This window comes from Grampus griseus (genome assembly GCF_964374135.1).
Source record: "Grampus griseus genome assembly, chromosome: 5".
Taxonomy (NCBI): Eukaryota; Metazoa; Chordata; class Mammalia; order Artiodactyla; family Delphinidae; genus Grampus; species Grampus griseus.
The window spans coordinates 128,044,900-128,067,247 of record NC_138998.1 but is presented as its reverse complement, the minus strand read 5'-3'; the positions used below and the strand labels follow the sequence as shown (position 1 = coordinate 128,067,247).

At 37.6% G+C, this 22,348-nt stretch overlaps 1 protein-coding gene across 4 annotated transcripts in view; it reads left to right on the top strand.

The window, feature by feature from the left end:
- LTN1 (listerin E3 ubiquitin protein ligase 1) overlaps positions 1-22,348 on the top strand; it is a 65,777-nt gene that overhangs the window by 19,774 nt on the left and 23,655 nt on the right. For all 4 annotated transcript variants that reach the window (XM_082654439.1, XM_082654438.1, XM_082654437.1 and 1 more), the window contains exons 7-18: positions 6,454-6,627; positions 7,631-7,821; positions 8,554-8,689; positions 9,535-10,344; positions 10,863-10,904; positions 13,449-13,638; positions 14,164-14,403; positions 15,243-15,396; positions 16,413-16,557; positions 17,020-17,206; positions 19,061-19,220; positions 20,157-20,261. In XM_082654439.1, coding sequence (XP_082510565.1) covers positions 6,454-6,627; positions 7,631-7,821; positions 8,554-8,689; positions 9,535-10,344; positions 10,863-10,904; positions 13,449-13,638; positions 14,164-14,403; positions 15,243-15,396; positions 16,413-16,557; positions 17,020-17,206; positions 19,061-19,220; positions 20,157-20,261 — 2,534 coding nt within the window. The remainder of the gene's footprint in view (positions 1-6,453; positions 6,628-7,630; positions 7,822-8,553; positions 8,690-9,534; positions 10,345-10,862; positions 10,905-13,448; positions 13,639-14,163; positions 14,404-15,242; positions 15,397-16,412; positions 16,558-17,019; positions 17,207-19,060; positions 19,221-20,156; positions 20,262-22,348) is intronic.

Sequence of the window (22,348 nt, the reverse complement as noted above, 5' to 3'; positions counted from 1 at the left end):
TGCTGTTGGATTCTGTTTGTTAGTATTTTGTTGAGGATTTTTGCATCTATGTTCATCAGTGACATTGGCCTGTAGTTTTCTTTCTTCATGACAGCTTTGTCTGGTTTTGGTATCAGGGTGATGGTGGCCTTGTAGAACGAGTTTGGGAGTGTTCCTCCCTCTGCTGTAATTTGGAAGAGTTTGAGAAGGTTAGGTGTTAGCTCTTCTCTAAATGTTTGATAGAATTTGCCTGTGAAGCCATCTGGTCCTGGACTTTTGTTTGTTGGAAGATTTTTTTTTTTTTTTTTTAATTTTTGGCTGTTTTGGGTCTTCATTTCTGTGCAAGGGCTTTCTCCAGTTGTGGCGAGCGGGGGCCACTCTTCATCGCAGTCCGCGGGCCTCTCACTGTCGCAGCCTCTCCTGTTGCGGAGCACAGGCTCCAGACGCGCAGGCTCAGTAGTTGTGGCTCACGGGCCTAGTTGCTCCATGGCATGTGGGATCTTCCCAGACCAGGGCTCAAACCCGTGTCCACTGCATTGGCAGGCAGATTCTTAACCATTGCACCACTGTTGGAAGATTTTTAATCACTGTTTCAATTTCAGTGCTGGTGATTGGTCTGTTCATATTTTCTATTTCTTCCTGCTTCCGTCTTGGAAGGTTGTACATTTCTAAGAATTTGTCCATTTCTTCCAGGTTGTCCATTTTATTGGCATAGAGTTGCTTGTAGTAATCTCTCAACCTTTGTGTTTCTGCTGTGTCAGTTACTTCTCCTTTTTCATTTCTAATTCTGTTGATTTGAGTCTTCTCCCTTTTTTTCTTGATGTCTGGCTAATTGTTTATCATTTTCATTTATCTGCTCAAAGAACCAGCTTTTAGTTTTATTGATCTTTGCTATCATTTCCTTCATTTCTTTTTCATTTATATGTGACCTGATCTTTATGATTTCTTTCCTTCTGCTAACTTTTGGGTTTTTTTGTTGTTCTTTCTCTAATTGCTTTAGGTGGAAGGTTAGTTTGTTTATTTGAGATGTTTCTTTTTTTTTAAACTTTATTTATTTATTTATTTATTTATTTATTTATAGCTGTGTTGGGTCTTTGTTGCTATGCACGGGCTTTCTCTAGCTGCGGTGAGTGGGGGCTACTCTTGAGCAGGGGCTACTCTTCATTGCGGTGCGCGGGCTTCTCATTGTCCTGGCTTCTCTTGTTGCAGAGCACCAGCTCTAGGTGTGCAGGCTCAGTAGTTGTCGCGCTTGAGCTTAGTTGCTCTGCAGCATGTGGGATCTTCCCGGACCAGGGCTTGAGCCCGTGTCTCGTCATTGGCAGGCGGATTCTTAACCACTGCACCACCAGGGAAGCCCCTGTTTCTTGTTTCTTAGGTAGGATTGTATTGCTATAAACTTCCTTCTTAGAACTGCTTTTGCTGCATTCCATAGGTTTTGGGTCATCGTGTTTTCATTGTCATTTGTTTCTAGGTATTTTTTGATTTCCTCTTTGATTTCTTCAATGGTCTCTTGGTTATTAAGTAGTGTATTGTTTAGCCTCCACGTGTTTGTATTTTTTACAGATTTTTTCCTGTAATTGATATCTAGTTTCATAGCGTTGTTGTCGGAAAAGATACTTGATACAATTTCAATTTTCTTAAATTTACTAAAGCTTGATTTGTGACCCAAGATATGATCTATCCTGGAGAATGTTCCATGAGCACTTGAGAATAATGTGTATTCTGTTGTTTTTGGATGGAATGTCCTATAAATATCAATCAAATCTATCTTGTTTAATGTATCATTTAAAGCTTGTGTTTCCTTATTTATTTTCATTTTGGATGATCTGTCCATTGGTGAAAGTGGGGTGTTAAAGTCCCCTACTATGATTGTGTTACTGTCCATTTCCCCTTTTATGGCTGTTAGTATTTGCCTTATGTATTGAGGTGCTCCTGTGTTGGGTGCATAAATATTTACAATTGTTATATTTTCCTCTTAGATTGATCCCTTGATCATTATGTAATGTCCCTCTTTGTCTCTTGTAATAGTCTTTGTTTTAAAGTCTATTTTGTCTGATATGAGAATTGCTACTCCAGCTTTCTTTTGATTTCCATTTGCATGGAATATCTTTTTCCATCCCCTCACTTCCAGTCTGTATGTGTCCCTAGGTCTGAAGTGGGTCAGACCTAGGTCAGACAGCATATATACGGGTCTTGTTTTTGTATCCATTCAGCCAGTCTGTGTCTTTTGGTTGGAGCATTTAATCCACTTACATTTAAGGTAATTATCGATATGTATGTTCCTATTCCCATTATCTAAATTGTTTTGGGTTTGTTATTGTAGGTCTTTTCCTTCTCTTGTGCTTCTTGCGTAGAGAAGTTCCTTTAGCATTTGTTGTAAAGTTGGTTTGATGGTGCTGAATTCTCTTAGCTTTTGCTTGTCTGTAAAGGTTTTGATTTCTCTGTCAAATCTGAATGAGATCCTTGCTGGGTAGAGTAATCTTGGTTGTAGGTTTTTCTCCTTCATCGCTTTAAATATGTCCTGCCACTCTCTTCTGGCTTGCAGAGTTTCTGCTGAAAGATCAGCTGTTAACCTGATCCCTTGTTTGTTATTTTTCCCTTGCTGCTTTTAATATTTTTTCTTTGTATTTAATTTTTGATAGTTTGATTAATATGTGTCTTGGCATGTTTCTCCTTGGATTTATCCTATATGGGACTCTCTGTGCTTCCTGGACTTGATTAACTATTTCCTTTCCCATATTAGGGAAGTTTTCAACTATAATCTCCTCAAATATTTTCTCAGTCACTTTCTTTTTCTCTTCTTCTTCTGGGACCCCTATAATTCGAATGTTGGTGTGTTTAATGTTGTCCCAGGGGTCTCTGATACTGTCCTCAATTCTTTTCATTCTTTTTCTTTATTCTGCTCTGCAGTAGTTATTTCCACTGTTTTGTCTTCCAGGTCACTTATCTGTTCTTTTGCCTCAGTTATTCTGCTATTGATCCCTTCTAGAGAATTTTTAATTTCATTTATTGTGTTGTTCATCACTGTTTGTTTGCTCTTTAGTTCTTCTAGATCCTTGTTAAACGTTTCTTGTATTTTCTCCATTGTATTTACAAGAGTTTTGATCATCTTTACTATCATTATTCTGAATTCTGTTTCTGGTAGACTGCCTATTTCCTCTTCATTTTTTAGGTGTGGTGGGTTTTTGCCTTGTTCCTTCATCTGCTGTGTGTTTCTCTGTCTTCTCACTTTGCTTAACTTACTGTTTTTGGGTTCTCCTTTTTGCAGCCTGCAGGTTTGTAGTTCCCGTTGTTTTTGGTGTCTGTCCCCAGTGGCTAAGGTTGGTTCAGTGGGTTGTGCAGGCTTCCTGGTGGAGGGGACTAGTGCCTGTGTTCTGGTGGATGAGGCTGGATCTTGTCTTTCTGGTGGGCAGCTCCACGTCTGGTGGTGTGTTTTGGGGTGTCTGCGGCCTTATTATGATTTTAGGCAGCCTCTGTGCTAATGGGTGGGGTTATGTTTCTGTCTTGGTAGTTGTTTGGCATAGGGTGTCCAGCACTGCAGCTTTCTGGTCGTTGAGTGGAGCTGGGTCTTGGTGTTGAGATGGAGATCTCTGGGAGATTTTCGCCGTTTGATATTATGTGGAGCTGGGAGGTCTCTTGTGGACCAGTGTCCTGAACTTTGCTCTCCCACCTCAGAGGCACAGGCCTGATGTCTGGCTGGAGCATCAAGAGCCTTTCATCCACACGGCTCAGAATAAAAGGGAGAAAATAAAAGAAAGAAAAAAAGAAGATAAAATAAAGTAAAATAAAATAATTAAAATAAAAAATAATTATTAAAAGAAAATTTAAAGTAATTAAAAAAAAAGGAAAGAAAGCAACCAAACCAAAAAAAATTCACCAATGATAACAAGCACTAAAAACTATACTTAAAAAAAAAACAAAAACGGACAAACAGAACCCTAGGACAAATGGTAAAGGCAAAACTAGACAGACAAAATCACACACAGAAGCATACACATACACACGAAAAGAGAAAAAGGGAAAAAAAAAATATATCGTTCCTCCCAAAGTCCACCTCCTCAATTTGGGATGATTCGTTGTCTATTCAGGTATTCCACAGATGCAGGGTACATCAAGTTGATAGTGGAGCTTTAATCCGCTGCTTCTGAGGCTGCTGGGAGAGGTTTCCCTTTCTCTTCTTTGTTTGCACAGCTCCCGGGGCTCAGCTTTGGATTTGGACCCACCTCTGTGTGTAGGTTGCCGGAGGGCGTCTGCTCTTCGCTCCGACAGGACAGGGTTAAAGGAACAGCTGATTCGAGGGCACTGGCTCACTCATGCCGGGGCGGGGGTGGGGGGCGGGAGGGAGGGGCACGAATGCGGGGCGAGCCTGCTGCGGCAGAGGCTGGCGTGACATTGCACCAGCCTGAGGCGCTGTGCGTTCTCCCGGGTAAGTTGTCCCTGGATCACGGGACCCTGGTAGTGGTGGGCTGCACAGGTTCCTGCGGTGTGGGGAGTGACCTGTGCTCGCACAGAGGCTTCTTGGTGTCAGCAGCAGCAGCCTTAGCGTCTCATGCCCGTCTCTGGGGTCCATGCTGATAGCCGCGGCTCGCGCCCGTCTCTGGAGCTCGTTTAAGCAGCGCTCTTAATTGCTTCTCCTCGCGCACCAGGAAACAAAGAGGCAAGAAAAAGTCTCTTGCCTCTTCGGCAGGTCCAGACTTTTTCCCGGACTCCCTCCTGGCTAGCTGTGGTGCACTAACCCCTTCAGGCTGTGTTCATGCCGCCAACCCCAGTCCTCTCCCTGCGGATCTAAGCTCCGAAGCCCGAGCCTCAGCTCCCAGCCCCGCCCACCCCGGCGGGTGAGCAGACAAGCCTCTCCGGCTGGTGCGTGCCGGTCGGTACCGATCCTCCGTGCGGGAATCTCCCCGCTTTGCCCTCTGCACCCCTGTGGCTGCGCTCTCTTCCGTGGCTCCGAAGCTTTCCCCCTCCGCCACCCGCAGTCTCTGCCCGCGAAGGGGCTTCCTAGTGTGTGGAAACCTTTCCTCCTTCACGGCTCCCTCCCACTGGTGCAGGTCCCGTCCCTATTCTTTTGTCTTTGCTTTTTCTTTTTTCTTTTGCCCTACCCAGGTACGTGGGGAGTTTCTTGCCTTTTGGGAGGTCTGAGGTCTTCTGCCAGCGTTCAGTAGGTGTTCTGTAGGAGTTGTTCCACATGCAGATGTATTTCTGATGTATCTGTGGGGAGGAAGGTGATCTCCATGTCTTACTCCTCCGCCATCTTGAAGCTCCTCTTCCTCCTGTTCTTATTATTTGTCTTTAGCTTTCCTTTTCCTAAATTTAAAAAAAAAATACTAATTAATTTATATTTTGGCTGCTTTTGGTCTTCATTGCTGGGCGTGGGCTTTCTCTAGTTGCTGCGAGCGGGGGCTATTCTTCATTGAAGTGCGCGGGCTTCTCATTCCAGTGGCTTCTCTTGTTGCGGAACATGGGCTCTAGGCACGCAGGCTTCACTAGTTGTGGTGTGCAGGCTCAGTAGTCATGGCTCACAGGCTCTAGAGCGCAGGCTCAGTAGTTGTGGTGCACGGGCTTGGTTGCTCCATGGCATGTGGGATCTTCCCAGACCAGGGCTCGAACCCATGTCCCCTGCATTGGCAGGCAGATTCTTAACCACTGTGCCACCAGGGAAGTCCTGTCTTTAGATTTTTTGGAATATTTTTTATAGCCTTTTATTTTGCTATGATTATAAACAGTAATTTGGGTTACTTTCTAGTTTCTTTTTTTCCCCTTTTCTCTGTATTAATTAGGTTCTCAGTACCACGTTGAATAGAAGTGGTGGTAGCGGGCTTCCTTTTCTTGTTTCTTACTTTAATGGAAATAGTTGTAAACTCTTAATGTTGAGTATGACGCTGTTAAACTATGAATTGTGCTCTTATTTATTTGTGTATTTATTTTTAGTTTAGGAATTGTGCTTGGTTCTTTTTCAGATCTGCTGTGCTTTTTCTAAGATCGTTTTCCGTTCAAATTTCTTTAAACTTTTGTTTCTTTAAATATAATAAACATTGTTGATATGGAGCTTGTAACTGATAGATAATTATAAGATTTAAAGCCTCAGGTCTCTGTGTTATCTTTTGTTTCTGCATAGTGGCTCATGGTGTCTTATTTTTTGTTTGGCTGTATTTAACTTTGTGCTGACTAGTATATTCATAGGGGTAATTTGAGCCCCCAGATGAAGGCTTCTTACACTAGAGAGGATTTGTATTTGCTTGAGCCAAAGAAATAGAAAGTTGAATTCTTTCTGCCTTCACTTTTGGCTTGGTAATTCCTAATGTCTTTTAAGCTCTGTGGTGGTCTTCAGATTTTTAAAAAGTATTTTTTCTAGCCTCTTTAGTTTTATTAATGGAAGGGTTAGTATGAATAGCCTACCTGCCATTACCATAAATAAAATTTTATCATACCTTGACTAGGCTTTAGTTTAATTCAGCTTTCCATTTTTTCTTTCAGATCCGCTCAGCCTATTTTGAGTTAGTTTCTGCTTTGTGCCAGCGTACTCCACAGTTAATGAAAGATGAAGCATCCAAAGTGAGCCCATCTGTCCTTCTTAGCATTGATGACAGTGACCCCATTGTATGCCCTGCTCTCTGGGAAGCTGTGCTTTACACACTTACAACTATTGAGGTAGGTTAAAGAGGTACATTTAGTACAGCTGGGAATATTTGTCTTCTTAGTTGTATTTTAGAAGCCTTAGATACCATGTGAGAGAGCCTATCAGATTGTAATATTTAAAACTTGCTAGAAAAGTGCTTTCCTGGGAATAAAATATTTAATCCAAAGCTTTGTATAAATCTTAAACTGACTATAAAATGGTATAGCATTTTTATTTTACTTTCAGTTTAGTCAATATCAATATCCTTTAAAACTTATATGGCCCAATGAAATCAACATATCTGAATATTATATTTAAGATTAAATATTGCTGTCCCTTTTAGAAAGCAGGTTTTTTTTTTTTGTTTGTTTAGAAAGCAGCTTTTATAGAAGTCTTTTCAGTTAAATATTACTTCTTTTTTGGCTGCCTCAGACCTTAGTTGCAGCACGTGGGATCTTCATTGAGTCATGCAGGATCTTTCATTGCTATGTGCGCGCTTCTCTCTAGTTATGTCGTGCGGGTTGTTTTCTCTTCTCTAGTTGCGGTGCGCAGGCTTCAGGGCACGTGGGCTCTGTAGTTGTGGCACACGGATTCCAGTGTGTGCAAGCTCTGTAGTTTGCTGCACACAGGCTCTCTAGTTGAGGTGTGCGAGCTCAGTAGTTGTGGCGTGCGGGCTTAGTTGCCCCGCAGTATGTGTGATCTTAGTTCCCTGACCAGGGATCACACCCACGTCCCCTGCATTGTAAGGTGGATTCTTTACCACTGGACCACCAGGGAAGTCCCTAAATAGTTATTTCTGATCAATATTGTCCTGGAAGTATGTTGTATACACAATTACTAAATGTAATAAATTTCTTATAATTTCAGACTTTTAGTTTTTAATGGTGGTGAGAGATTTTGACCCTCTTTAGTTAGAATACTTGATTTTTATTTTTGAGAGTCTATATGTCTTCTCTCTTAATTGGGAAATGTATGTTTATGATCTCTAATTATTATTATAATCTTTTTTTTTTTTTTTTTTTTTTTTTTGGGAAGGACTGTTGGCTTCATGTAAATGCAAAAAAAAGTGTGTTTCCCAAGCTGTCAGCTATGGTTCGTGAAGGAGGTCGGGGTCTGGCTGCTGTCATATATCCTTATCTTCTGCCATTTATCAGCAAACTCCCTCAGTCTATTACAGATCCAAAGTTGGATTTCTTCAAAAATTTTCTCACCTCCCTAGTTGCAGGGTAAGGAATTTAAATTCTTGACCTTTAAAGCAAAATAGATTTTTTCTTATTTTCATAAATGGGCAGAACGACATACTTGTTATTATCATATGTAAATTTCCCCAAATTGTTTTGCTGTTCATTAAACACTTTTAAAGTTTTCAGAGAATTACAATTGGAATTCTTTTTTTGGGTACTTTCAACACTTCAGTGGTAGTATGCAGCAGAAAGTGAGATAAATTATGGCAAGGCCCTTAGGTGGAAATAGGCTCTTTTTCAATGACCCATTTTTTGGTATGTTGATAAATACAAATGCCCAAGTGCAGAAAATGAACCAGTGAACTTTTCCATTAACTTAAATATAATAGCTGTTTAAAGTCACACTTAAAACGTCATTTCAGCGTATTTGTTGAACTTAGTAAAAGATACCCAGTTTTATTAATGATTAAAATTTTTTTTTCCACTACAGTATTATCTTTATTTGGTTAAGTCCTCTCTTTGAAATTTGCACATGAATTGGTCCATGAATAGAAAATAAATATGTTATCTTTTGTTGATACATTTTTGAAGATATGCTATTTTTCATAGTTCTTCAAGTTTATATTCTAATCGGGCTGTATTTTGGTTGTTCTTAGTTTTTCATTGAAGAAATTATTTTTAGAAATTCTTTTCCATGCCTTTATTTTGGTATTTTTGTATTGCTTATTTTCTTTTTCATGAAGGAATAAGCCACAGGTATTTATTATTTCTTAGGCTATCAACAGAAAGAACCAAAACCAGCTTTTCAGAGTGCTCAGCAGTAATATCTGCTTTTTTTGAATGCTTACGTTTTATAATGCAGCAAAACTTAGGTGAGGAAGAGATAGAAGAGATGCTCGTCAATGATCAGGTATTTATAATGTAAAAATCATCAGTGCCTTTGCACACTAACTATAAAGAATCAAGCTCATTGTGTCTTGTTGCCATTTTTATTAATTAGCCTTCCTTGTAAAGATTTCATTTTTATGATTTACAAATTAGGTAATGTGTATTGCTGACCAATAAGCGAAAATTTCTGTATTGTTAGTTGTTATCATGATACCATAATGCCTAAGTACTTGTCACTCTCTGGTTCTACAAACTCTGTTTTAGAGAGTCACAATGCAAAACAATTTAGAAGATGCAATTTTCAACATTTTGTATTTTAGTTTATATTATAATCATCTTGTTCCTTCTAAAATATGTAGTACATTTATCCTTTTGTGAGCAATTGTGCTTGGCTTTTAGAACTAGTGATGAGAGCGGGTCCTGGAATATGGTTCCTTATGGTAGGAAATTAATATGATTACATAAGCCTAGATCCTAGTTGATGTCTCAGATAGTTAATTTCTCTTATCTTTGTAATTTAAGAGAAAGCATTCTGAATTCTGTGGGTCCTATATGTCTTTCATATTGGTTTAGAAAAAAGCAAAACACTTTGAATAAGTTCAGAAGATCCAAAGAGTTGATGACCAATGATCTTCGTCAATTATATCATAAAAAAGAAGTAATTCGGGGAGATACAGTGAAATCGTTAGGCTCTCTGAATGATATGGAGATGATTTTCAGGTTCAAATTAACTCTTTTCATAGTTCTGGGAAAAAATTCATGTTTTTCAGTTATTAAATATGAAAATTTATAATGTTTTACAAATACCTTGTTTAAATTTCATTTTCCCTGACAACTGAACTTTAATATGTCTACCTTCTCTTTTAGTTGATTCCTTTTATTGATGCAGTTCTCAAAGACCCAAGATTGCAAGATGAGCAGCTATTTAACCATTTGGCAGAAACTTTAAGTTCATGGGAAGCCAAAGCAGATTTGGATAAAGATGATAAAACAGCTTACAGTTTGGAGAAAGTGCTACTGAATTTCTGGGAAAGACTGTCAGAGATCTGTGTTGAGAAAATCAATGAGCCTGAAACCGATGTTAAGTCAGTTTTGGGTGTTTCTAACCTATTACAGGTCCTTCAGAAGCCAAAGAGCTCCTTGAAGTTAAATAAAAAAAACATTGGTAAGGTTAGATTTGCTGATGAGATGCCTGAAAGTAATAAAGAGGATGAGAAATATGTCTCCTCAGAAGGAGAGAATAGTGGAGGCTCTGAATTAATGGCTGAACCTTCTCTCACTCACAGTTGCTCAGACCTTATATCACCCCTAAGGAAAAAACCTTTGGAAGACTTAGTCTGTAAACTAGCAGAAATGAGTGTTAATTATGTCAATGAACAAAAGTCAGAGCAACATCTAAGGTTTCTTTCCACTCTGCTCAACTCCTTCTCTTCAAGCCAAGTATTTAAAGTGCTGTTAGGTGATGAAAAACAGAGTATTGTCAAAGCCAAACCTCTTGAAATAGCCAAACTGGCACAAAAAAATCCCGCGATACAGTTTTTATACCAGAAAGTAATAGGTTGGCTAAATGAAGATCAAAGGAAGGATGCTAGTTTCTTGGTGGACATTTTGTACAGTGCCCTTTGTTGCTGTGATAGTCATATGGAAAGAAAAGCTGTCTTGGATGATCTAATTGAGGTATTACTGTTCTGTATCTTTTTATTTTCATTTATTCATTCATTCATGCATGCCTGCATGCAGGGTCTTTCTTCCCCGACCAGGGATCAAACCCGTGCCCCCTACAGTGGAAGCATGGAGCCCTAACCACTGGATCACCAGGGAGTTCCCTGTATCTTTTTAAACTATAATGGTTTACACTGGCACACTGATTATGGATGAGTAGAACGAGACCTGTATGGGAGTTATTTGGGGACTGTTTCTTAACTATGAATGTCAGTTTAAAGACAATATATTCTTGATTGGGATTGGGAAGTATGTGAGACTTCTGGGTAGCTGTTCAGTAAGAGTAAATATGTTAAGATGACAAAAGCTTGGTAATAAAAGGGTAAGTTCTTTCAGTCCATACTTTTTAAAGCTGGACTTGCTAAAAAAATGTTTTAGTTTTGTAGTGGTTCCATGGTCACTTCATTTACTTATAAAAAATTTTACCAGTTACTGTTTTTTCTAGCAGATTGTTTCTCTTTTTCTTCTTTTAGGTGGATCTGAAATGGAATTCTATTCTTCAGGTCATTGAAAAGGTATCTTAGAGATTTTTCTCTTTTTTTTTTTGTATTTATAGGTATACAAAAATTAAACCACAGCTATATTCACATAATGGTATGTGATTAGGTGTCTCTGTTAGAGAACTTCCTTATTATTGTAACTTTCTTCTCATAATTTGAGAAGCCATGGTGTTCACCTTTCTATAGTATTATTTTTCTGGTTAGGAGTATCAGGGAAGAATGAACAGGTTCTGGAAGATCCAGCGTCTCTTCCCTAGTGGGTAACAGAGGAAGAGTTAAGCATTTATCTTAGTTTATCTTTTAAACTAAGGTTTCTGCTGTTATCCTAGTTATTTTTTCTTCTGTAGAAATGGATTGAATGGTTCTAGCTTTGAGTAGAACGCATCAGGAAATTAAGTTTGTTTTACCCTGGAATACTATACAGGCAAACTAAAGTCTTCCCACCTTTATTTAATTGCCATTTGACTAAGTAAGAAAATTAGTGATGAAAATAATACAAAGAAATCAAGAAACATAATTCAGAAAAATTTTTAAATGGCTTAAGTATTCTTTCCTAATGAAGATGTAAATGATATAATGTAACACTTTTCCAACCATAGAAATGTTATGGCTAGCTGCCTAAAAGTCTTCCTTTTCTTAAAGAATTTTTTCATTATTTTAAAATTTTACTTACATAACTCTAATTTACAAGTTTCTTTTTTTCTGTCTTTTTAAATTATGTTGAAAAAAACATATAATTTGCCAGAGTAACCATTTCTAAGCGTACAGTAGTGTTGTTTATTCACATTATTGGTCAACCAATCTCCAGAACTTTTTCACCTTGTAAAATAGAAACTATACCCATTAAACAATAACTCCCTATTTCCCCCAATAGTTTATTTTTACAAAATAAATACAGAGTATTAATTTACTCTTTTTCAATGGGAAATATAACTTACTGGCACACCATTTTGAATTACTTTATTCAGTACCTCCTCTCCCTATAGGCAGGCTACGTGAAAAGCCAGATTATGAGAAAGCTGCTTGATAAGTCTAGAATCAGAGCAAAAGTATATAGTTAATAATTTGATAAGATAAAGATGGATATATCCATTTCCAACTTAGGAATGTACCTGCCAGGTTCAGGTACATCTGTAGTTCAGGTACATCTGTTTGGAAGACTCTTCCTGGGCAGTGTTTGGAAGTTCATAGCCAGTGTTTGCTTCCTGTACTTCTGTGACTAACTAGTCTCCCTAACCCCTGTTAGATTCTTTCTGTGGATATGTTAAAACATTGAGAAGTTGGACTTCATGTCTTATTAACCTGAGAGACATTTTATTCAGAAGTTTGCTTTTTGGATTCTGTAGGATTCTATAAAATAGATTGGTTTTATTTGGTAAGCTATCGTAGGAAAGCCAATATTATAGCCATCTAAGTTCTAGTTTTTCTTGCTTTTATGCAACATCATACTTTATGAGCAGAGTCCTAAAGTCAGCTTCCTTAAAAACAAACCTGACTTTTGTAACCAGAAAGAACCTTAGAGATTTTCTAAGTTAACCTTCATTTTTCAAATTAGGAAATAGGCCCAGGTTGGTTAAGAGCTTTGGTTAAGAGCTTTGTCTAAGGTCATAAAGCCAGAATAGTGGTAAAGCTTGGACTAAAATAGAAGCTCTCATTACCTACAATTTTTTAAATAAGGAGATAAAACAGTTTTGGGGGCACTACCCAATCTGCACTTGGATTTTTTTTTTTTTTTCCAGATTGCTTTGAAATGAGCCAAGTTGCAAATTCCTTTCTTCTCAGCCCTTAAACCAAAAGAAGCTCTGGGAACATGGATCACCATGCTTTTGGGGGTGGATTTACAGTTTTTTTCCTTGCTTCCCCACCCCACGAAAATAAACCAGTTGCTGTCAGCTATCTACCCCAGTAACTATTTCAGAAGATTTGGGCAAATGATAAGTCCCATTGTTCATATTGAAGTAATTTACCACTATTATATGTTAATTGTTCTTTAGCAAAATTAATGAACAAAAATTTAATATTTGTAGAGCATTTTAAAATCTGTCTTTAAAGTTCATTCATTATTCATTGAATATATCTGCAGTGTTGATAGCAGGTATCAAAGAAGTTTAAGACAGTCTCTGCTCTCAAGGAACTTACAGTTTCATTGGAAATAACACATACACAGATGAAACATTATAAATAATAATACAACCTAGTGAGTGCTCTAGAGATTCAGAGAAAAGCAATGATGAGTATGGGCTGGCATGGATGGGGGAGACTTCACAAAGCAGGTGGGATTTATACTAAATCTCAAATAATGGATGTGATTTTCATAAATAAAGAAGAAGGGGAATATTTATGGTTGGGAAGATAGAATGAACAAAGCATGGAAGCATACATAAGCAAGGCTTAGTGGGGAATAGGGAAGATACCAGCCTTCTTAGAACTTGAGGAGGAGGCATGGGGGACGATGTTGAGGCCACGATGATGAAAGGAGGTAATACGGTACAAGTAATATTTTGGCAAGTCTACTTTTTGATCTTGCTTCTAATCTTTGCTTTAATTTTATGGTTTTAGGCATGTTCTAGTTCAGATAAACATGCTTTAGTAACTCCTTGGCTAAAAGGAGATATCCTTGGCGAGAAATTGGTAACCTTGGCAGATCATCTTTGTAATAAGGACTTGGAATCCACAGTACCTTCTGAATCTTACTTCTCAGAAAGATGGTCTCTTTTAAGCTTGGTATTATCCCAACATGTTAAAAATGGTAGGTAAAAATATGGCTTTTGTTTTTTAGTAGGGAGGGAGTAGTTTTTTCACCTTTTGGGAGGATTCCATGCTGCTCAGTTTGCATAATATTAGTTGAGAATAACAAGATTTAGTTCACTCAAATATCTGAATTTTGTAAGCACCCTAAATGTTTATAAATCTCTGTAACATGACTTGGAAGATATTTAATACTTTTAGTTTTATATTTTAAAGGGTTTTGAATTTAGCCATTCACTCTAATTTTGTCTAGCATTGCTTTTTTACTTAATTTAAAATAGCTTTTTTTAATGTGAGGGCTTTTATGTGTGGGGAACAGATTGATTTGTTGATGTGATTTTCTTTTATATAAAACATAAGCAACTTTTTAAAAAAAAAAAAAACACATGGCGAGACCAAGATGGAATGTTAACCCCAAGTAAAGTATTAAAATACATTGGTTAAAAAATTAAAAACAAAGATTAAAAAAAGGAAAACACACTGTTAATATTTCTTGTATTTTGTCTGTTTGAATTTTTTTCTGTAGATTACTTGATTGGAGAAGTATATGTTGAAAGAATTATTGTTAAACTTCATGAAACTTTATCCAAAGCAAAGAAATTGTCAGAAGCTGAAAATAATGACTCATCAGTGTCTTTTATCTGTGATGTGGCCTATAACTATTTCAGCTCAGCAAAAGGATGCTTGCTAATGCCATCATCTGAAGATTTATTGTTAACTCTCTTTCAGTTGTGTGCTGAGAGCAAAGAAAAAACACATTTGCCAGGTAATAGCCTACTGCTCAAATGTTTTGTTGGGAATCTCCAGCTCTGATCTTCATAGTGTAAGTGCCCAGGCTTTATTAATTGAATCATAATGTGTTTGAACTTTGAAAGCATTTTGAGTAAAGGACTACAAATCTTAAACACTTTCAGCTTTAGAAACCAAGTTAAAGGTGTATGTAGACATTATGTCTAAAGTTTTTACTTGATATCAAGGAAACGGTTTTGAAAGGGGCCATGATAGGTGAGTTAGCATCTTAGCTCCTTCACTCAGTAGCTCTCACAAGTTGCTTAATTTCTTGTTGCCTCAGTTTCCATATTTATAAAGGGGGACATTAATACCTTCTTCTCTTATAGTTAAAGACATTCAATCTTGGTGTATAGTAAAATGAAATTGAGATTCCCTTTTTAAGGACTATATTCCTGTCTTATATGTTAATTCAGACTTATTTGTGAAAGGAATGTAAAAAATACTCTTAAAAAAAAAAAGGTTTTAATGGAAAAGCCTCCTCCCCAACCCTTTCTTTAATACTAACTTTTCTATTTGAAAATGGTATAATATTTTTTATATCTCCAAAAGGTCAACTCTCTTATAAATAAGTTCAGAGCAGAAAAAAGCTGACTTTAAAAATCTTAGCATTTTTACATTTATATGGCATGAGTTAGCTTACATTATTGTGTATTTATGACATAGTTATTTTGTTTTAGCCGTTGAATAGTAATTTTATGTTTTCTTAATGGTACCTTACAAATCTCAGATCTGCAATGAGTTCTTTCAGACATTTTGTACTGATTATAGTTACTTCATAGGGATTATGAATCACTGTTGACATCTTGATTTTAGACTTTCTTATCAGTAAACTGAAAAATACTTGGCTCTCTGGTGTGAATTTATTGGTCCATCAAACTGGCGACACATATAAACAGAGTACCTTCCTACGTTTATCTGCTCTGTGGCTGAAAAACCAAGTTCAGTCTTCATCATTGGATATCACAAGGTAACCTTTTTTTGTGCTCAGTTGCAGAGTGTCTCTTTAGTAATTGATCATTGTCCTTAATAAGGTTCTATGATTAGTGTGAATGCCTATGAAAAATGACTTGTTGGGCTTAGCTGGTGGCACAGTGGTTGAGAGTCCACCTGCCGATGCAGGGGACGCGGGTTCGTGCCCCGGTCCGGGAAGATCCCACATGCCGCAGAGCATCTGGACCCGTGAACCATGGTCGCTGAGCCTGCGTGTCTGGAGCCTGTGCTCCGCAACGGGAGAGGCCACAACAGTGAGACGCCCGCGTACCGCAAAAAAAAAAAAAAAAAAAAAAAAAAAAGACTTGTTATGTAAGAAATCTACAGGATTCTAAGGGAAGATCCAAACAGATTTTTTCAAAAGGATTTTGTTTTAATGATCATGCATTTAAGCTCAATTAATTGGAGAGTGATTTGTTTTGACCATAATAATTTATGGTTAGTGATGTGATAGGGGTGCTGTCCTGTGTCTTAGGCTGGTATGGATTGTAACTGTAAACTCTTATGGCCACCACGGACAATGATTGTCCTTCATTGTTTATTTTTGGGGGGAATCTGGTAGCCACTGTTGTAAGGCGTTGAATTGCAGATGTATTTCACATTTCATGCCTAAATCCATATATAAAAATGAAAACTAAGAGAATGCATCCAGAGCTACTGGGGTTGGGTTAAATCTTTTTCTGATTATCATACTCTTTTAATGGAATAAAGTAGCTATATTTCAGAAATATCTGATCTGAAATAGGTCATTCACCTTCTTTCTGAACTAGAAGCAGCACTTGATTTCAATTATAAAATGTTGGATAAAATCCCCTGTTTGATTGTGTGTAAGTCACGAGGGGAGGGTGGAGAGAGAGACGATTTACTTTTATTTTGAATTGTCTTTTTTGTTCATTAAATACCCTATCTTCCGTAGGGTATTTAATGTATACCAGGATATTCAAATTGGTTATAACATAACTGTAGTGGTTAAGTTATTTGCATTATTTTCAGTCTTCAGGTCCTCTTGTCTGCTGTTGATGATTTGCTAAATGCGCTTCTAGAGAGTGAAGATACTTATCTTCTGGGAGTTTATATAGAAAGTGTAATGCCAGACAACAGCGAATGGGAAAAGATGAGACAGTCTCTTCCTATGCAGGTATGTTTGAGATTGGAGAGTACTTATTTTATTCTGAAGTTTGGATTTCATGCAAGCTTAAATATTTTAATTTTATTCTGGGGAAGAAAAAAAGTAAATGAAATGAGTATCTTACTTTGCGTTTCTGCCTTTGAATGCTCCTGTGTTGGGTGTTTGCTGTTTGCAAGTTACCAGTTGACACTTGGCAGTTGCCATGGTACAAGGTAAATAAGACCTTGTTCTGTCCTGAAGGAATCCTAAAGAAACACACACGTTGATAATTTCTGTTCGTAGAAACCAAACTTCTAGGCTTCTGTGGTTTTACTAGTAAACTAGCAATAGCTTCATTTTTGAAGTTATTCTAATAACATTTTGAAGATATTTTAATAACTTTATTTTTGTTCCCTTCTTAATTGCAGAAGTAGTAATTAATTGAACTATTGAATGCTTTTGTGTATAATTTAATGTATTCTTTTTTTATAGTGGTTGCATAGACCTCTTTTAGAAGGAAGACTGAGTTTGAATTATGAGTGTTTCAAAACAGATTTTAAAGAACAAGATACAAAGAAACTTCCCAGCCATTTGTGTACTTCAGCATTATTGAGCAAAATGATATTAGTTGCACTGAAAAAGGAAATAGTCCTAGAAAATAATGAGCTTGAGAAAATAAGTAAGTATATATGAGCATTCAGATAAATACATATAAACCTTGAAGTAATTAAAATGTAATTTTGAAATAATTTTGATTATACTTCAATCTAAATCTTTAAAGAATCAAAAATCCTCAGCTCCTTTTAATTATTTTAGCAATGAGAAACTTGAGGACACTTAAGAGATGAATGTTAAATTGCAAATCAAATGGAATCATACTGAATATCTTGCTGTAGTCTTGTTAGCAATAGAGCAGAATTTGATATAAGATGTTACTCTAGTTGGCATGACATCAATATAAGCGCATCCTATGGCACATAACCCTAAAGAAAATGGTTAAGTGAGTCTTGTGTTTCATCAAGGATTCTGAATTTTCAATTAACTTTGAATCAATCTACCTTTGTATAGGGCAATAATTTTTTTTCCCAGCAAGTGGAGCTTCAAATGTTGAATTTCAAAAGGATTTAAAAATTCCCCCATTCCAGGAAATGGTGTAGAATTGTAGGTAGCAGTGTGACCTGTACAAAATGGCCTGAAAGGACTTGCATAATTCCTGTATCAGTTTTGATTGTGAGCCCTCAGCTGAGTACAGTTACTAGCAGAGGAGAATATTGTGCTCTGTGGAAGAAAGCTGGAACACCTCTCGTGGTGAGCGAACTCCACGTGCAGTTGAGGTCGAGGAGATTAGCCTGCTCTTTACTTTACTCATAGAGTGAATCTGTCCAAAAACAACAATGGAAATTAGAGTAATAATTTTTGTTGTTTTTCTTATCTGGAACTTGCAAGGGATGGGATTTGATTTTTGAACCAGGTTTCAAGTCTTCTAACTCCAAAATCCATACCTGGCTTTATAAAAGAGAGTTGTGACTAATTATGTATTGAAAACCTGTGACATGCCAGGTTTTGTGATACTTGGTCATTTACTTCTCACAGTAGTCCCGTGAGGTAGATTTGTATTATCCTAGCTGATAACGATGTGTGCAGCTCATTTGAATCCAGACTAGTCTGTCACCTAGGCCCATGCCCTGTGTACTAGATCGTGCTCTCTCCCATTTCTTTTTTCTTTTTTTTTTTTTTGCGGTACGCGGGCCTCTCACTGTTTTGGCCTGTCCCGTTGCAGAGCACAGGCTCCGGACGCGCAGGCTCAGCGGCCATGGTTCACGGGCCCAGCCGCTCCGCAGCATGTGGGATCTTCCCGGACCGGGGCATGAACCCGTGTCCCCTGCATTGGCAGGCGGACTCTCAACCACTGCGCCACCAGGGAAGCCCCTCTCCCATTTCTTAACACATTGACTTGAACTTCTCAGGTCTTGGGTCACTTAATTGTTTATCCTGGATGCAACTTCTTATCATTTGTGGCAAAAATAGTAGGAAGATTCTTCCAGTATCTCTCTCTGATAACTTAGGTTACTGTCACATTCTTAACTAATCAGAAAAGGGACCAAGTAATGTTTGGGAGAGGAGTGATATTTTGTATTAGGTATTCTCAGCTTTCATTATAGTTGAACATCAAATAGTTGAAAATCAGTTCATAGATATTGATTGATTGATTGATTGGCTGTGCTATGCGGCATGTGGGATCTTAGTTCCCCGTACTTGAACATCAAATAGTGGAAAATCAGTTCACAGATTATTGATTGCTTGATTGCGCTACGTAGCATGTGGGATCTTAGTTCCCCGACCACGGATCAAACCAGTGACCCCTGCATTGGAAGTGCAGAATCTTAACCACTGGACCACCAGGGAAGTCCCAGTTCATAGATATTTTGAAATTAGTGGGCATAACAATGTTAGGGAATGGGGGGGACAAGTGAAAACAGTTCAAAGGTCTGTTCACAAAGTATACTCAATAATGTGTTGTCCATTCTGTTAGTTGCAGAACTGCTCTATTCATTGCAGTGGTATGAAGAATTAGACAATCCACCTATTTTTCTAACTGGATTTTGTGAAATGCTTCAAAAAATGAATATTACATATGATAACTTATGTGGACTTGGTAATACTTCTGGCCTTTTACAGCTGTTATTTAACAGGTAAGAATCTCTTTCAATTTCCATTTTTTTATGACTGTTTTGCTAGTTTATGGCTTGTGTCTTTAAAATGTAAGCCCACTTCATGCTAATCTTTGAATCAGAGAGTTTATCTAAATTAATCCCAATTCTTAATGATAAATACTTTGTGGATACTAAGTACTTGATTTACTCTTCTGGTGAGATATTTGGACTTTGCCTGTGTTATTAAATCCATAAATACATTCAAGGGCCAGATGACAATCCTGTAGAAGTTATTTTAATTTGACATATGTAACCCATCCTTCCACTACTCTAAATTTAACCTTTTACCTTGCATGTTGTTGCAGGTGTGTCTTAATATCATAACCACAACACCCTCTCCCCTAGACGAGGAAGTAGGTATGAAAACAGAGTTATTGTAGAGGTTATAGCAGTTTGATGGTTAGCTCATTGAAATTACTGTGTTGAACTGCTCTCTTGAAGAGTTTTTCACTTGCCTGTAGTATTTTTCGTATGCTTTGCAGTATCAGAGGCCCCAGGCTGAACAGGTCTTCCTTTCCAGTCCCACTCTACATACTTGACACTCAGAACTTTCCTCAGTGGATATCAATACCTCCTTGCTTTCTCAACTTCAACAATCCTCGGTGTCCTCTGGGATATGTCCTCTTTCCAGCTGCAACCTCTGGTCCTCAAGCTTAATCTTTAAGGTCGTCTCCCCTATTGGAACTTGAGGGGCTTTGGGATTGCCTTGGATGAGAGCTCAATATCAGCTGTAAAGGAGTTTCAGAAGTTAAGTTCCCAGTCCTTTTGGTAACAGCAGTTGTTTGGGTGCAGAAGTGCTGTGTGAATTGATACCCTTACAAGGTGATTTATTTAGTTCTGTATAAGGAATCCAGGTAAGCATTGTTTAAAACTCTTAAGTACACTTTAAAAACGGAATTTTTTTTCCTCTTTTAGATCCAGGGAAAATGGCACCCTTTGGTCTCTTATTATTGCTAAGTTGATCCTTTCCCGAAGTGTTTCATCTGATGAAGTAAAACGGCATTATAGGAGAAAAGAAGGGTATTCTTATTGAAAATACTTTTACTTTGAAATTTATTATGAGTGGTCACTTTGGCAACCCCAAACTAACAAACAGTCTCTAATGAGTCAGGAAAACAAGACTTAGGAAATGAGGAAATTAAAGAAAATGAGACTTAACAATTTAAATTGCATTAGGTTGCGACACGTCTTTTTTTTAATAAGCATTTTTAACCTTATAACATTTTGTTGAGGAATTTTATACGTGCTTTAAATAATTAACATTTCATAAACATGTTCTATTTTCCCCAGAAATCTCTCTGGTAAAATCTATCTTTTCCCCTTCCCTATCCTTCTTGCATCATTTTATTTTCTAAATGGAAATGATAAGGAAAGTTACTTACTCTTAACTTTATTCAATATCCTGTGATAAGCCATAATGGAAAAGAATATGAAAAGAATGTATATATATGTATAACTGAGTCATTTTGCTGAACAGCAGTAATAAACACAACATTGTAATTCAACTGTACTTCAATAAAAAATAAATTAAAAGAACTAAATTAAAAAAAAGGTTACTTACTCTTAAATAAGGATCATCCTATTGAAGAATATTCTAAAAATGCAATAAATGTGTTCTTAAGACAAATAGTGAGGTTGGACATACTAGAGATGTACTAGAGTTGATCATACTAGAGAAGCTGAACATTCGGATTAAACACCTAGCTGAAATTTACCAAGAGGCATTTTGAATTTACTGATTTACCAAGAAGAATTCAGAAATTATGTGTGTGTGTGTGTGTGTGTGTGTATGTATTCTGGTGCAGTAGAGTTGTAAGCTAAATTTTGATATTTTTAATCTTATTTAAAAATTTAAAACTATATTTTAGAAGAATTTATATATATATATAAATTTATTTATTTGGCTGCATTGGGTTTTTGTTGCTGCACGCAGGCTTTCTCTAGTTGGTGATGAGCATGGGCTACCCTTCATTGTGGTGCACAGGCTTCTCATTGTGGTGACTTCTCTTTTTGCAGAAAACAGGTCTAGGTGCACAGGCTTCAGTAGTTGTGGCACATGGGCTCAGTAGGTGTGGCTCGCCGGCTCTAGAGCGTGGGCTCAGTAGTTGTGGCACATGGGCTTAGTTGCTCCGCGGCATGTGGGATCTTCCCGGACCAGGGCTCGAACCTGTGTCCTCTGCATTGGCAGGTGGATTCTTAACCACTGTGCCACCAGGGAAGTCCTAAATATATTATTTTGAGTTCAGTTATTAATGTGGATTATAGGTTCACATGCAATTATAAAAAATACAAAGAAATTCTGTGTACCTTTCATTCAGTTTCTTCCAGTGGTACCAGTTTGTATAACTTTAGTACAATTTCACAACCAAGAGAATGGCATTGATACAATTCACTGACCAAGTTTACTTGCACTCACGTGTTTGTGTGTGTGTTCTGTGTGGGTTACCACCACCACATTACAAGCTACAGAATAGTTTTATCATAAGGATCCCCTATGTTACCCTTTCTTGCCTCAGCCACCTCCCCTCTTACCATTCTCCTCACCTCTGGCAAACAATAATCTGTTCTCTATATAATTTTATCATTTGGGAATGTTATATAAACAGAGTCATATAGCATATGATCTTTTGATGTTAGCTTTTTTTTTTAAGTAATTTAATTTATTTTTGGCTACGTTGGGCCTTCGTTGCTGTGCGTGGGCTTTTTCTAGTTGTGGGGAGCGGGGGCTACTCTGCATTGCGGTGCGTGGGCTTCTTATTGCAGTGGCTTCTCTTTTTGCAGAGCACGGGCTCTAGGTGCGTGGGCTTCAGTAGGTGTGGCTCGCGGGCTCTAGAGCGCAGGCTCAGTAGTTGTGGCACACGGGCTTAGTTGCTCCACGGCATGTGGGATCTTCCTGGACCAGGGGTCAAACCCGTGTGCCCTGCATTGACAGGCAGATTCTTAACCACCGCCACCAGGGAAGTCCTGATGTTAGCTTTTTTTATTCAGCATAATTTTTAATATTTTTCTGATTATAAAAGTCATAGGGAATTAACTAAATAACTGTTAAAAGTAATTGCAAATGAGATGGACATATACTTGACATACAGAAGTCAATATCTTTCTTA